The sequence below is a fragment of the Ursus arctos genome, unplaced genomic scaffold, assembly GCF_023065955.2.
Source record: "Ursus arctos isolate Adak ecotype North America unplaced genomic scaffold, UrsArc2.0 scaffold_4, whole genome shotgun sequence".
NCBI lineage: Eukaryota > Metazoa > Chordata > Mammalia > Carnivora > Ursidae > Ursus > Ursus arctos.
Genome location: NW_026623056.1, coordinates 29195581 through 29211108, shown reverse-complemented (window position 1 = coordinate 29211108; position 15528 = coordinate 29195581). Strand labels below are relative to the sequence as shown.

The window sequence follows — 15528 nt, the reverse complement described above, 5'->3', positions numbered from 1 at the left end:
GCGGGTCTGGAAGCAAGGCAGGAGAGATTGAGGTCCTGGTCGGACCATGCTGGTAGGGCAGGAAGGCACTGGTGCCCTCAAGCCTAACTCTGAGAGGGTGTCCTGTGTGGGCAAGGGCACCCCCAGCGCCCCTCTGAGTACGTGAAGGTGGAGGGGTGGGAGGATGCACAGGTGTCTCTGGGCCGTGTCTGTGCGTCGCCCTGTGGTGGCTGTGGGGATGCATCTTGGGGAGGGTGGGCTGGGAATGTGTTTGTATATGAGGTGCAGGTGTGATTCCTATTAGCCCACAGTGATTTTGCAGGTGTGATTCCTATCAGCCCACAGTGATTTTGCGGTAAGGTGAACTTACTGCAATTTTAAATCCATACCTTTCATCTGTTTTGTGCTCTAAATGAAAACATTAGGGAAAAATATGTATTAGAATATGTTCACTGTATGGATTTTGAAAACTCTCCATTATCCTATTTGAATCTCACTATTACCCTAAGGTCCAAATAGTGTAAATTGTTATCCCATTTTGCAGATAAGGAAATGGAAGCTGAGACCAATCAGCTACCTTGTCAAAGTTTATACAACTGAATTTGTACTAGAACGCAAGATTTGGAGGCTCTGTTCTTTGTACTGTAACATACATAAAAGCTTGTTGTTGAATTGACCACACACCACATGTCCCAAATGGTGCAAGGTTCACCAGCAAGGTGTTGTCAGCACCGTTTACGGCAGAAGATTTTATGGCTGGGTCACTCCCGTGTACAAGCAGGATCAAGGAGACACAGGTGACAGTGGAATGTGCATATTTAGGCGAAGAAAATCCATTGGTTGCCTTCTGTCCTCTTAACTTATCAAAGCGGAGTATGAGCAGCTTTAAAACCAATATAATCTATAATTGCAGACAGTATAAGATGCTAACAGTAGGTGGCAAGGTGGTTTGAAAGTTAAAACTCTAAGTCAGATGCCATTGCTAAATTTGGCAAATGAAGGAAAATAAGCCCAAGATCCTTATTTAATTTCTTTGCTCTATGAAATAGTTTATGCTTCATTAAAAACAGAACAATAATAACCTTTTAGCCATCCCTATCTTTGTAAGGAAAGGGGAGAAAGGTTTCTGTTTATTTTCCTAATTTGCATTTAAATAGATTCTTTTTATCATTTATTATCTATTGAGAACCAGATTTTTATATTTTCACTGAATTTTAGCCAGCATTAAAAAAAATCACTTAGTTTAGTTAAAAGCAAAACATGAAAAAGAAAAAAAATAAAAACCCAAGTAGCTTACGTGTAACATCTATCTTCTTAATGAGACAGAACTATGTTAGTTTCTAAACAAAGAGATAAAATTTCATTATTTAGACATGAACTTTCCTCTTGGAGGAATTTAGTTGTTATATTACATTTTGTTGAACCTACCATTTGTAGCTTATCAAAAAAAAGAAAAGACAGATGAAAATGTTTGAAACTACTGTGGAGATATTTTCTTTAGTTTTTTTTGTTTTTTTCTTTAGCTCTTTGGGTCAGTCTAGTTCAAGTGTCTTCCAGAGAGCCCAATTCAAATAGATCAAATCATTAAATGACCTGGCTGGAAGGGAGCTTAGAAAGGGCCAGCTTGTGTGGGGATTAGCAACCCCAGAGCCTGTGGCCAATTCACTCATGCATTCATTTCACTCCAGAAGTGTTTTTATCGAGAGTAGTGGAGCTGTTTGAATCAGCTGTCCCCAGGCCCTGGTGGGGCAGGGGTGAGGGGAGAGGAGCAGAATGAATAATGAATGTCCCCTGTGTGAAGGATAGCACGTTACCTCATCTGGAGCCTCACAGGCCCTGGTGGCTGCCTTCTGGGGGGTAACTGCCCAGGGGAGCCCAGGCAGAAGGGGTCCTACAGCTGTGTGCAGGAAGCAGGGCAGTGTCCCAAGAGCCTGACTCAACAGGCGCTCAGTGAATGTGCATTGAGTGGACTGAATAGAATTCTAGACCCTGGGCTTCATTTCTCTGTCTGTTTCCCAAAATAGTCCTGATGGACGCGATGAAATGAAGTGTTTGAATGGACACGTTAGGTAGAAGCTACATTTGATCAGTGGAAGGAATGCCCGAGGAACCATCATCCCTTGACCTGAAAGATTTCAGATTCCCAAGTCCTTAAGGGGGGCGTAATAGAGTAGACAGTTAGACCTGAACTGGAGGCAAGGACGATGATAAATAGGGTACACATTAGAAGCCTGGGGGCACGACATCCTGACCTTGTGGCTTCCAAGACCTCGGGGCTGACAGATCAAGAGCCAGGGTGTAGAGCATGCTCTCCTCCTCCACCTCTGCCCCAGGGTAACCCCTAGACTCATTATAATACATTTGCATTGCGGTTACAGCCCAACAATGGGGCTTCAAGTTTGCCTTGAAGGTTCTGGTACAAACCTTAGAGGGTCAAAAACTTCCCCTCCCAGCCTGTGAGAGAAGTCCCCCAAACGATTGGAAACAGCCTCTCTTAGAGATCACCCCACTGTACATCACCACTCCTCCCAGGGGAGAAAAACCCACTAAATATCCAATCCCAAAACCACCTATGGGCTGGTTCCACCTCGCAGAACCTTGCCTGCTCTCCCCTAGAGGGTGTACTGTTGCTTTAATAAAACAGTTTTCTGCTTTCACTTTGGACACCGATCTCTAATTCTTTACTGCATCAGTGCCAAGAGCCAAGACACATGCTTTTTGCACTGACAGACATTTTGACCTCTAACACACCAGACAAATGTCAGGGCTGAGACTAGAAATTACCTTTCTCTGGCTGTCAAATAATGCCAGTTTTCTCACTGTCATTCTTTTCTCCAGAAGTTAGAAATGTAAGTTGCAGCAATGAATATACATACTTTCTGATCCAGGAGACTCATTAAAACTATTTTATTCTGAATGAAAAAAATATATTTCATAAGTTTCCAAATTGGGCTTGAATCTAAACCAGGAGCTTACCTCCTTTCTGGGAACCACTTAGCCCTTGCAAATGAGGAGAAACCCAGAAATGAGACTTGCCCACAGTCTCATAGGAAGTTAGTGACAGAACCAAGCCTGGAGCCAGCCTAGACCTCATCGTGCTCGGTGCACACATGCACATGAGTGCACACACATATGCACGTGTGCACGTATGTACACCCATTCTCTCCACAGCCAGATGCACTGAATGCAACAGAAATGACTGTGACCCTTGCAGACGGCCAGGCTCGCAAGGGTGTAAGTCTTATACCAGTAGGCAGTAGGCTCAGGCCCAGAGAAGACTTGAGACTCTATCTTAGGAAATAGGCACCTTGGAGAGACTCTGGTTTCTGATATTACATGGGATCGTCTGGTCCCCAGCATAGGTCTTTGTCTTTCTTCCTGAGATATGTGTCACCTCTATGGAGTGCTGCCTCCAGCACAGTGGATTTTCCCAGAATCCCTGGCCCTTGGAGAGCTGCTGGTATGCTCCAAGGTGGAGGCAGAATCTGGCTGAATGGCCTGGGCTCTGCTATTGTGTGAGAAGCTCATTCAAAGAGGTGTGCAGTTCCTCCAGTGCCCCCTCCTCCTGCCTGTCCTTTAGCTCTCTTCTCTTACTTCCCGCTCAACCGGCCCCTGTCCAGCAATTCCTGCTCTGTAGCCCAGCCCGGAGCTGGCACCAGGCCATCTCATCATTCTGGGGCTAGCTCTAACTCCACTGCTGATCTGCATATCTAGCTAGTCGTGAGACAGAAAATACAGGGAAGGTCACTTTTCGGCCACTGGGATATCCAAGAAAGTATATGGAGTGAGGGCTTTTCATCACAAGTTCCACAGACTCAGGCATTTCAGATTTTCATTAACTTTATTGATTCTTTTGTCAATAAAGAAAAGAGATGAGAAATTATTTTAAAATGGGGTTGAGAAACAGAATTTTAAAGATAAAAAATTACAGAATAAGATTCTTCTACACTCCTGGGGCACTTGTCTTTTTTTTTTGTCCTTGATAATGATTGGGGGGCGGGGGAGTCCCTGTGGGACTGACTGCAGCTGGAGATACAGGGTAATGCTCACAGCAGGTGTTGCCCCGGCCTCTGCAGGAGCCCCCAGCTGGAAACATCCACGGATACGCGAAAGTCAAGGGTGATACTTCCATCCTTTCTTTATTATCCTGATAGGTGGCTGGGAGTGATGTGGGTAATTCAAAAGTGAGAATCACTTCCAAATCATGCATGTTTGCCTTCAGAAGGTGATGGGTTTATACTTAAGTGTAAGTTGTCACAGCCTTGATGTCTCTCTCCTGACCTCCAGACACGTCAGTCTCACTGCCCACAGTGCACCTCTGCTTGAAACTCTCGTAAGCTTCTCAAACTTGGCACATCTAAAACAGAACTCACTATCTCCTGCCTCCCATCCCAGCTTCTTACCCGCCTCTTTAGGTAGCAACTGTGGTGGCAACTTTCCTACGAGAACCCAGGGTGCATGCCAGACACCTGGCTTTTCCTTAGCTTTCCTCGCCCTCCCTCCCCAAACAATTGTGAGTTGTCGTCATCCCTTTCCTGGGAGCTCTCAAGCCTGCCCGCTTTGTAGACTCCCCTGTCATGCCCCTGAGTCAGGCTTTCAGGTTCTCATTGCCTTCCTCACCGGGATTACTGCGACAGCTCCTAACTCTTCTCTCTGCCCCTCCTGTCCACAACCCACACTGCGATCAAAGCTTACATCACACTTCACTGCTTGGCTTAAAACCTTCCGCGCCACTTGCTGCCCACAGAATATAGTCCAGGTTTCCTAAAGCCTACCTCCAGGGCACTCCGTGGTCAGCTGTCCCGGCTACCTCTCCAGCCCCATCTTCTCCTCACATCAGACTTCAGAGGCACGGTTGGGATGCTTTCAGAGGCCTCCACACACGGGCTGTACCCACGTGTGCAATGGGGAGACCTACTTCTCTGGTCTCCCCATTGCCTGGAGCTCACATCCCTCTCATCTCCAAGTGGCTAATTCCTGCCTGAGCTGGGCTCAGCTCAGATAGACACCTCCTCTGGGAAGTCTTTTCTGCTTTTCCTCCACCCTATTAAGGGTGGGTGCTAGCTTGGTAGAACATATGGGACTTTATCTTGATAGATGTTTTTTTCAAGTCGTGATTTTATTCAAGTCCTATGCCAAGTTGTTCTAACATTACATTTGAGTCCTTGTCTGCTTTCCACGCTGGTCTTTAAACCACTTAAGCTCAAGAACCACGTTAGTCACTTTTGCTTTTCCGTTGCCTTGGACAGTGCCTGGCACATAGTAAGTGTCCTGCAAATGTTGGTTGACCATAACTGAAAAAGTAAAGCCCCTTTGCTGTTCAAAGGGGACTAATACATGAGTCTGGGGCTCTGCCTCCAGGAAGGCTGGCGCCATCTTTGCAGCGTCTTAGCCTGCACTTGCGCTCAGCTCCTCCATGCTCTACTCTGCAGCCGAGGCCATCCCAACTCTGGGGCTTCAGTTCAAGTAGAAGAGCCCTCTTTTCCAAAGGCTTCAGACCTTTCCTGGTTATATCACTTGACTGTACCTGAATGATAAAGAGGATTTCTTGGCTCAGGTACTAGGGAAGTCCAGAGACAAGGCAGAGGTCAGGCAGAGCTCAATCGGAGATCTGCCTGTTTCTGGCCGTTGTTTTGGCTACACCCTTTCTCTGCTCATGGGCTTCACCCTTAAGCTGCCAGCAGAATGCCTGCAACAGTTTGAGGCTTGGGATCACAATGACAGTATCAGAGGGAGAGAAATTATATCTAAGAAGTAGAGTTCTGTTTTCCCAGAAGCTTCCGGGCAGACGTTCCCCTGTGTTTTATTGTACTGACTCAGATAGCATTCCTATTTCTGAGACAATCCCATTGGCTGGGAAGTGTCCTACACTGATTGGCTTAGATCTGGTGTCCTGAGGATGGATAGCCCTTAGAGTGATCCCTCCCTTGGAATTGGGATTCTGGTCAGCTCCCCTTAATGTGTGTGGGCTGCCTTGGAGAGAAGTGGAAGCCTAAACAAACAAACAAACAAACAAACAAAACCCCAGGGTACAAAGCTAAGGGGAGGAATATACCTCAGTGCCCACCGTGCCAGCCAGAACTCAGCCTATCCTTAAAATCCTCCCTCCTGGTTCCTGATGGGTTATAGCAGAAACTATGGAATTGGGAGGCTTAGTCTAGATTCAACAGTGTGTATGGTTGGGCGGTGTGATATGGTACAGGGCATGTTAGGGTGCCCATTGCTTCCAACAAGGGTTTCTCTTTTCTTCTAGTGCAGTAGGGAATAGATTACGCCTCCAAGTTGTGCCCTCAGCACCTGTCCCTGAAGCAAGCATGGGACCCTTTTGAGGCTTTCTAAACATTTTTACGAAGGGGAAGCAGGGATAATAAAAACAGCTGCTTCTGCCATCTCTCTGATTCTCTTAATCATTTTCTCTTTTTCCCTTAGGCTCTATAGGGTAACACAGATGCTGATGATGCACCCTTATGCTAAGAGTGGGGGATTTCCTGGGAAACCGGGCTGTGGGCCACCCATCTCTGAGAATGATGACTGTTTCTCACTGGGCACCAGCGGGAAGACTATTTTCCTTCCAGTAGCTCTGAAAGTTTTGCACTGTTGGACCCATGACCCTTCTGACTACTCTGTACCCTCTTGTCCTCTCTAGATGTTTGACTGGATAAGCCACAACAAGGAGTTATTCCTCCAGAGCCATACAGAGATCGGTGTGAGCTACCAGCATGCCCTAGACCTCCAGACGCAGCACAATCACTTTGCCATGAACTCCATGGTGAGTGGGGGGGCCCTCTTCTCAGCACTGCCTCTGGAGGCAGGACAGTGGGGGGAGGGGGGCTGGGGGGAAGAGAAGAAGGAGGGAGAGGTAGAAACAGACTTAAGACCTGAGTAAGAGGGAGGGACTCGGAAATGCAGACTCTTTAGCACTCCATGGGAATGTGTGCATGACGTGTGGCCAGCCAGCTGTGCCTGTAGCAGATTATGGCCCATTTCTGCCTTTGGACTCTGCTTTACTTGGTGAAAAAAAAGGTGCTGGGGTTGTAGAACACATTTGCTCAACATAAGTTGATAAGGGAAAGTCACCGGTTCTACTCTGCTGATTTGACCAACATCTTTCGGTCCCTAGCATATGTGAGTCACTGAGCTGGGATGGTGAGGGACCCCAGGCTCATTGGAAATGTTTCATTGGAAATAGTTGAGTGAATCAGGGCTGTTTATACTGGAGAAGGAGAGCCTTAAGGGACGTACAATTGCTGCCTTTAGATATTGGAAAGGCTGCTTTGGAGAGAGAAGGCTAGAATTGATTTGTGTTGGTCTAGGAGGCAGGACCGTCCAGGGGAGTGCAGTTAGAGGGAGAGGTAGAACATGGCTCAGGGAGATGGGATGCACTGGGGGTTAGGTTGAAGAGTGTTCAAGCGGATGCTGAATTCACAGAGGAATATTTGCTAGCTCTGTGGCCGTAGGGAATTTACTTCTCTGGTCTTCAGTTTCTTCACTCATAAAATGGAAATAATAGCTACCTTCTGAGGTTGTTGTGAGGATCCAATGAGTCAGTTGTAAAGTCAGTTGGAGTTGTGCCTGGTACATAGTAGGTTATCAGTCAATATTGGTATGACGATGATGGCGATGATGGTGATGTAGAAGTCTTGTCCAGATAAAACCTGTGACCCCTTGTAAACCGAACACTTTGGGATACTGTTTTTTCCATGTGGTTCCCTCAAGACTTTCTTTCAAAATCTTGTCTACGCTTTGAACCCACTGTATTCAAAATGCCTGTGGCCTAATGATGCCTCAACTTACCTCGCTCTGTTCTTCTGCTCACTCTTCCTACTTGTGCTCCTTGTTCAAAAGATTAGCTCCACCATCCCGCATATATCTGAACACCAGAGACACCTTCTTTTTTCAGCCAGTGATGCTGAGAGGGGGGGCAAGTGTTAGAAAAACAGAAACATGGAGGATCACAGAGGCCAAAAAGTAAGAGAATTTCATTTTCTACCAGGTTGTTCTAAATACACTATGTACTAGACTTCATGTACTGAAGAAGAAACAATTTTGTCCTTAAGTTGTTCAGTTGGGGAAATAACTGACTCGTGGTACAGCTTGACATGTGCAGTGATAGAGATACGCTGAGTTAACTGAGAAGCCTAATGTGTCAGTGGTTTAAAGCAGCAGGGGTTTGTTTCTTGGGCCTATCCCATGCCCATCACTGGCGGGTGGATGCTCTGCTCATCGCAGGCACCTGGGCCTCAGGCAGACCGAGCAGCCACTGCCTTAGATGCTTCTGGTTGTCCCATACATGCTGGCTCTGAAGCTTCTGCTTAGAAGTGACACATGCCACGTTCACTCACACCTCATTAGCGAACACCAGGCATACGGCCTCATCAGACTTGCTGGGTGAAGATATATGGTCCTACCATGTGTTGGGGAGGAGAAGATGGTGTGTCTGTGAATAACCCTGATGACTAGCCCAGGGAACCGTAGCAGGATGGAAGGTAGAGATAATCATCATGAAAATTAGCATAGAAAGATAACTGGGGCCTCAGAACAGAAGGTTGTGGGACCAGGCAGGGAAACATCAACACTGAGTTTGTTATCAATTTTTGCCTACAACAGACTTGTGTCTTCATCTACACGTGAAGACTCGTTTCCTTCCAACTAGTCTCCTATGATTACGTCTCATCCCTGGCTCACTTTAGTCGCAGAGGAGCAAAGCAAGTGATGGCAGGTGATTAAGAATGTGAACTAAAATCTAGTCAGGTTTGATTATCTGGGTACCTTGTGGACTTCCCCTGGTGAATTTGACAGATTCTGTGTCAGAATCTTCACGTCACCCAACTGCTTGGCCCTAAGGCAGACAAACTCATTTTAATAAGAAGCAAAGACAAACATAATTAGGGAGGTAAGTCTGCCACCAAACCCCTCAAAACAATGAACTACAAAGCTAAATAGAGCCGTTGGCTTCGAATTATCTGCACCGCTGCTCGTCTCTGTTAATATGGATCACTGAGAGTTAATGGCACAACAAAAACCTTTCTCCTGACAAATTTACTTTTGAAGTCTCCATTTTCAGGACAAAAAAACAAGGGAGGAAATTTACTGAAGGGAAACATCTTGTGGAGCTGGGAGAGAGAGAGGAGATTTAATATACAACAGCCAATTAGCATGTTCAGCGCATCTCGTAGTCTCCCACGGCCAACTGTGAAGGCTCACAGAGGCCTCCTTGGACTGATTAGGCTGGCTCTTCGCTCTGGCTGGAGGGCAAGGCAGGGGAAATCCCAGGGTTGTTTGATCAAATGGCTGGGCACCAGTGCCTTATAAACATGGCTCTGTGCCTTTGTTAACCAGTAGGTTTACAGGTTTGTTATTAAAAGCAACTCCCACAAAGAGGGATGTCAGCATCCCAAACAGGTGAAAGGAGGGAATTACAGACTCCTGTTCTCTGGCCTGAGTGATGGATGTTGCTGCCAAGAAACAGATGAATCCAAGCAGCTACCGCTGGAGCCCAGTGACTACAGAATGATCCGCTTTTCAGGGGACCTGGGAATGTGGATTGTTCTGTAAATTCACGGAGGCATCTCTGTTTCTGTTCTTGGAAATTATACGCCCACCTATACATACACCCACAAAGCTGCCATGTAAAGGTACATTTAGCGTGCTTTTTTTCGGGTTGTAGGTAAGTTCTTTTGGTATTTATTGCTGAAATAGGCCAGTGATTCCATACCTTTTGGGAAGGTCGCAGACTCCCTCGAAATCTAATGAAGCTTCTGGGTCCTCTCCCTGGAGTAATATGTATATGAACACATTTTGTTTTAGATAATTTCAGGGAATTCAAGAATATCCTAAAGCCTATCAATCAACCTCTCCAGTTAAGATCTTAAACTTCATGGTTTCTTCATGCATTCATTCTGCAAACAATTAAGGATCAGATATTGTGCTCGATATTGGGCATATGGTAGTGAACAAAAGAGATTCCGGTGGAGGGACAGATGTTTAATAAAAAATCTCACAGATGAATATATAATTACAAACCAATAAGTGTTATGTTGGAAGAGTAAGGTATGCTATGATAGAGTATAATAAAAGGAACTTAATTTAAATGGGGGAGTCAGGTACATTTTTTAATTGACAGTCAACCCTGACTTAAAGCTTATTGTTATTTTTATTGATAGTAATTAATGGTCTGTGAATTAATTCTGTGATGGATCAAAGAACTTATAATTTAAAAAGTCCCTGGTATATTGTTTTATAAATAAAATTAATCAACTTATAATTTATCTGGCTTTTAAGTTTTGTTTTCCTGTGGCTAATGTTATATACTGGTTAAAGACTCAACTCCAGCTGAGGTGACCACTACTGAGAAATAACTGCATATCATGAAATCATGGGAGAAAAGCCTGAAAATTCCTAAGTTCTATCAATGAATTGGTGCCAATAAAGGCCATCAATTATTAATACACCAAGAGTGTGGGAGTGATACCCTATTGAGTAAGGTACATGAGTAACTCTGAAAGAAAAAGTTTAAAATTGGTTGATCTTTGGATTTTTGCCATAACAGCTTTTGTTTTGTTTTGTTTTGGTTTTGGTTTGTTTTGTTTTTTATGATTCCAACTGGGGAATTCTAGTTTTTTGATCTTCAAAATAACAACAACAATGGTAATGATAATAATAATAATATCCTACCTACTAAACCTAGTAGGAAAATATTCTCAGGCTTCTTGCAGTGCCTCAGAAAGCCACGTTTCTTGAGCTCTCTGAGGCCCTTCTCTTGCTTAATTCTGCCTGTTGTTGTGGAATCCTTTCTCACAAATTCTCTTTCCTCTGAATGTGGCCTTCCCTGATGGGAATGTGGACAGATGGAAGTAGGGTTGAGCTGTAATATGCAATAAAACAGTCATGTAGCCACCCATGTTCTATTTCTTCATGAAAAAGGCACTCACAGGAGTAAATCCAAATGTAATGCAGCCTTATTTACAATTTTAATTAGCCAGTTCTTTGGGAAATAAATTGCTAATGGCTTCTCTCTAGAGTTTTAAAATATGAAATGATGTTCATTTTCTATTATTATGACTGTGAGGATTCACATTAGTGATAACCAGGTGCAACTGGGTGGTAGGAACCCTTTCTGCTCTTGCATGTTTGATAGCTGCTTTAATCCCATTAATTTGTTCACCAGAGGCATGTATTGCCATTTGTTTGTGTGTAAATCAGACCAATTGCAGCAAAGCCTATGGTGATCTTTCTTTTTGTTTTGAAGGAAAATTACAAATGGTAGCACCAAGGAAAAGTCAAATCTGGTGCAAGAGAAATAAAGATCTTGAGTCAGGTCTCCTGATCCCAATTTGAGAAGCCTTGCTCTGGGGTCATCTGTCATCTTTGATGCTTGTCATCCCTAAACCATGATTCTGTAGCACTTTCCCAACCCCAAACAGGGATCACTTTTTATAATGACAATGTTTCTAGATTTCTCTGTAAACACACACACACACACACACACACACACACTCACACGTACACACTATTGTGACGTTTAAATAGCTAGTGTTTTATCCTGCCATAGCTGCAAACCCCCTTAGTAGACATAGAACCTGTGTAAAGAAGAAAAAGAGAAAAAGAAGGAGGAGGAGGAGGAGGAGAAGGAGGAAGAGGAGGGGGAGGAGGAGGAAGGGAGGAGGAGAAGGAAGAAAAAGAGATCTATTTTATCTGGTGTGCGTTCGTTTTTATAATATAACTTTTTTTGAAGAATTGCATAGTGAGGGTCCCTGGGTGGCTCAGTTGGCTGGGAATCCAACTCTTGATTTTGGCTCAGGTCATGATCTCAGGGTCCTGTGATTGAGCCCCACGTGGGGCTTTGTGCTCAGTGAGAAATTTGCTTGAGGATTCTCTCTCCCTCTCCCTCTGCCCCTCCCCCAAATTGCACAAGCTCTCTCTCTCTCTCTCTCAAATAAATTAATCTTAAATAAAGGAGAATCATGTGGTGAGCTTGCTAAAAATGAATATTTCTTTTGGCTCCCACCCTAGTCATAGACAATCATAATTTCTGGAGGATGAGGCCCTAGGAATCTTCATTTTTAACAAGTTCCCCCGGGTGATTTATATGCACATTGAAGTTAGAGAACTGTTATTCTGTGGAATCTGTAAGTATGAAAGAGTCACTCCCTAAAATAAAACATCAAAGTTCTGAAAGACAGTCCACTTCCAGCATGATAGCATGAGGAACTCCACAGACCCACTCCCCAGTGAAACTGCTAAAAATTATTTAATTTAATTTAATTTTATTTAATTTTATTTAATTTTATTATTTTTTGATGAAAATTATTTTACAACAACTATTTAAAGTCTCTGGAAATGTTCCTAAGTGCATTCAGCAAATGAAGAAATGTTTATTCAAGAAAATCTACTAAAACTCAATAAGAACATTGAGTCTATGGTATTTGAACAAGACCCACTCTGTCCCTCTCCCTTCTCAGTTCAGTAAGATGAAATTGCCTTCCAAACTGGTGCAACCAAGAACACAGGGCCCCCAGCTCCCAGTTGAAGGACTGTCATCACAGGACATTTCTTATCCTGTCCCAAGCTACCTGTTGCTGAAGCTAAGTTCTGGGTGAGTGTGGCCAAGCAGGGGGAACTCCTTCTGCTGCCTACCTCCTAGTCATGGAACAGAGGCTCTACCATAGGTGCAACACTGCTGAGAATCCTAGGGCCCCAGTATCCCTTGCCCCAGCTAAGGCAAAGGTTCCATGCTGGGAGAGGCAAACTGAGGCCTGAGGCTACTCATCCCATTCACTGAGTGTTCAGCTGCTGAAGTGGGGGGGGGTGCCACTCAGGAAGTACACCATTGTCCCTAACTCCAGCCCCAGAGCCATGGCTCAGAGATTTTTCCTGGGGGTAGAAGCAAACTAAAACAGAGAGCTCCAGGTCTTCTCCCAACTGACCTCATTTGCAACAGAGAGTGGAGAAGTTTAAGCCAACAGCCGTCTCAAACATACCCTTAAGGTGATGCGGGTGAAAAGTAATTGGGAGAAGATTGTTAGAGTCGTGAGAGATACAGGACAAAGAGAAGGCAGGCTGTTGTGCTAGAGAGAACTGGGAAAAGAGACCTTCTGGGGACAGAACAAATCTCAAACACAGACCTCACAGACTCTCCCTTCAAAAGAGACTAAATTTGGTTGGATAGGTCTGTAGAGCATTTATGCCCCAGGACATTGTCAAAAATAATAGAATAATCACCTGGCAATTAGTGGATTGCTATTGCTATTATTTAATAGCTACAAGTGGTCAGAGAAAGAGAAAATTGAAGACAGCACTACCAAGACCACTCTCATCCTAGGGTGACCATGGGAATACCCAAGGCAGTACCACCTGCAGAACAAAATCAGAGGTCACCCACTGTGGGGAGCTGAGGTAGAAATAGTCTTCAATAAAATAGTCCAGCCAGTCACAAAACAAATAAGCAAATAACAATAACAAGCCCCAGAAGTGGGAGATTAGGACCCAGAGTGCTGTATTATCTAAAATGTCCAGTTTCAAAAAAAAATTATAAGACATGCAAAGAAACAGAAAAATATGACCAGGAAAAAGGGGGAAAAACCCACAAGAAACAGAGAAAATGCATGTACTGGAAAGGGCGAGCAACAGAAGCTGCCTGTGAGAATGACCAGATGTCAGGTTTAACAAAAATTTCAGAGTAGACATTATAAATGTTTTTTTAAATGAAACTGATAAATTATTGAACACTACTTCTGAAACTAATGATGTACTATAAGTTGGCTAATTGACCTTAAATTAAAAAGTGAAACTAATGGAAACAATGATTGAAGAAATAAAGGAAGGTTTGATGGTAATGTCTCCTTAAACAGAGAATATCAGTATAGAGATGGAAATTATAAAAATGAACCAAAAGGAAATTTGGGGGTTGAAAAATACAATTACTGAAATGAAAAATTCACTAGAAAAGCTCAACAGTAGATTTGAACTGGCAGAAGAAAGAATTAGCAACCTTGAAAATAGATCAATATAAATTTTACAATCTGAAGAATAGTGAGAAAAAGAATGAAAGAAATCAGGACCTCAGAAAAATATGGTATAACAGTAAGTATACTAACATATGCATAATGGAAGTACTAGAAGGAGAGGAGAGAGAGAATAGATAGAAAAAATATTAAAAGAAATAATGGCTGAAATCTTCCCAAATTCATTAAAAAATATTACACAGCCAGGAAGCTTAGGAAGCTCTAAGTAGGATAACTGCAAAGAGACCTACAAACAGACATATCATAGTAAAAATATTGAAACCAGGGGAACCTGGGTGGCTCAGTTGGTTAAGCATTGAACTCTTGATTTCAGCCCAGGTCATGGTCTCAGTGTCTTGAGATCAATGTGGGGCTCCACACTGGGCATGGAACTTAAGATTTTCTCTTTCTTTCTCTCTCTCTCTCTCTCTCTCTCTCTCTCTCTCTCTCTCTCTCCCCCCCTTTACCCTTTACCCTTGCCCCTCCCCCCTCTATAAAAGTACTGAAAGCAAAAACAAGGAGAAAATTTTGAAAGCAGCATAAGAAACTGACTTGTCACAGGGAATTCCAATAAGATTAGTAGCTGATTTCTCATCAGAAACAATGGAGACCAGAAGGAAGTGAGGTAATATATTCAAAGTGCTCAAAGGAAAACACTGTCGACCAAGAATCCTATATCCAGCAAAGCTAGCCTTCATAAATGAAGGTGAAATAAAGATATCCTCAGCTAAACAAATACTGAGAAAAGTTGTTGTCAGCAGATACATTTTATGAGAAATTATAAAAGAAGACACTAAATAGTAATTTGAATCCACACAAAAAAGACAGAGAGTACTGGTAAAGGTAATCATGTAACTATAAAAGACAACATAAATGCATATTTTTTCTTTTTCTCTTAGTTGATTTAAAAATTAATTGTATAAATGTGTATAATGTACTATTGGGCCTGTAACATACAGAAATAAATGTGCCAGTAAACCACAAGAAGTGAGTGGGAACAAAGCTGTATTGGAATAAGGAAATTACTTCATATGGTAACTTGAATCCACAAGAGCAAATGAAAAGATCCAGAAATGATAAATAAGGAGGTTAATATAACAAAAGCTATAAATATATACTTACTCTTTTTCTTGTTTCTGCTTTATATATAAAATAGATAATATAACAATCTAAGTTTGTAGCATTTTTAGGTGTAATGTATATAACAATAATATCACAAAAAGGGAGGAGGGGAATAAAGCAATATAGGAGTAACATTTTTACTCATTGCAATTAATTACATCTGAAGCTGATTCTGATAAGGGAAGATATGTATGGTAAGCTCTAGAGCAGTGGTTAAGAAAATAACTCAGAAAATATAGTGAAAAAAATCAGTAAAGACGTTAAAATGCTACATTATTAAACACTCACCTAATGCAAAAGAAAGCAGTAGAAGAAGAATAAAGGTATAAAAAATGTGATGTAGATTAAAAGTAAAATGGCAGACATAAATCCAACTATATCAATAATGACATTAAATGTTAAGGTGTTAAACACTGTAATCAAA

The 15528-nt window shown here is 43.0% G+C and overlaps 1 protein-coding gene across 9 annotated transcripts in view; it reads left to right on the top strand.

The window, feature by feature from the left end:
- Positions 1–15528, top strand: part of KALRN (kalirin RhoGEF kinase) — a 642459-nt gene that overhangs the window by 242730 nt on the left and 384201 nt on the right. For all 9 annotated transcript variants that reach the window (XM_057306496.1, XM_048214817.2, XM_044382637.3 and 6 more), the window contains exon 6: positions 6626–6748. In XM_057306496.1, coding sequence (XP_057162479.1) covers positions 6626–6748 — 123 coding nt within the window. The remainder of the gene's footprint in view (positions 1–6625; positions 6749–15528) is intronic.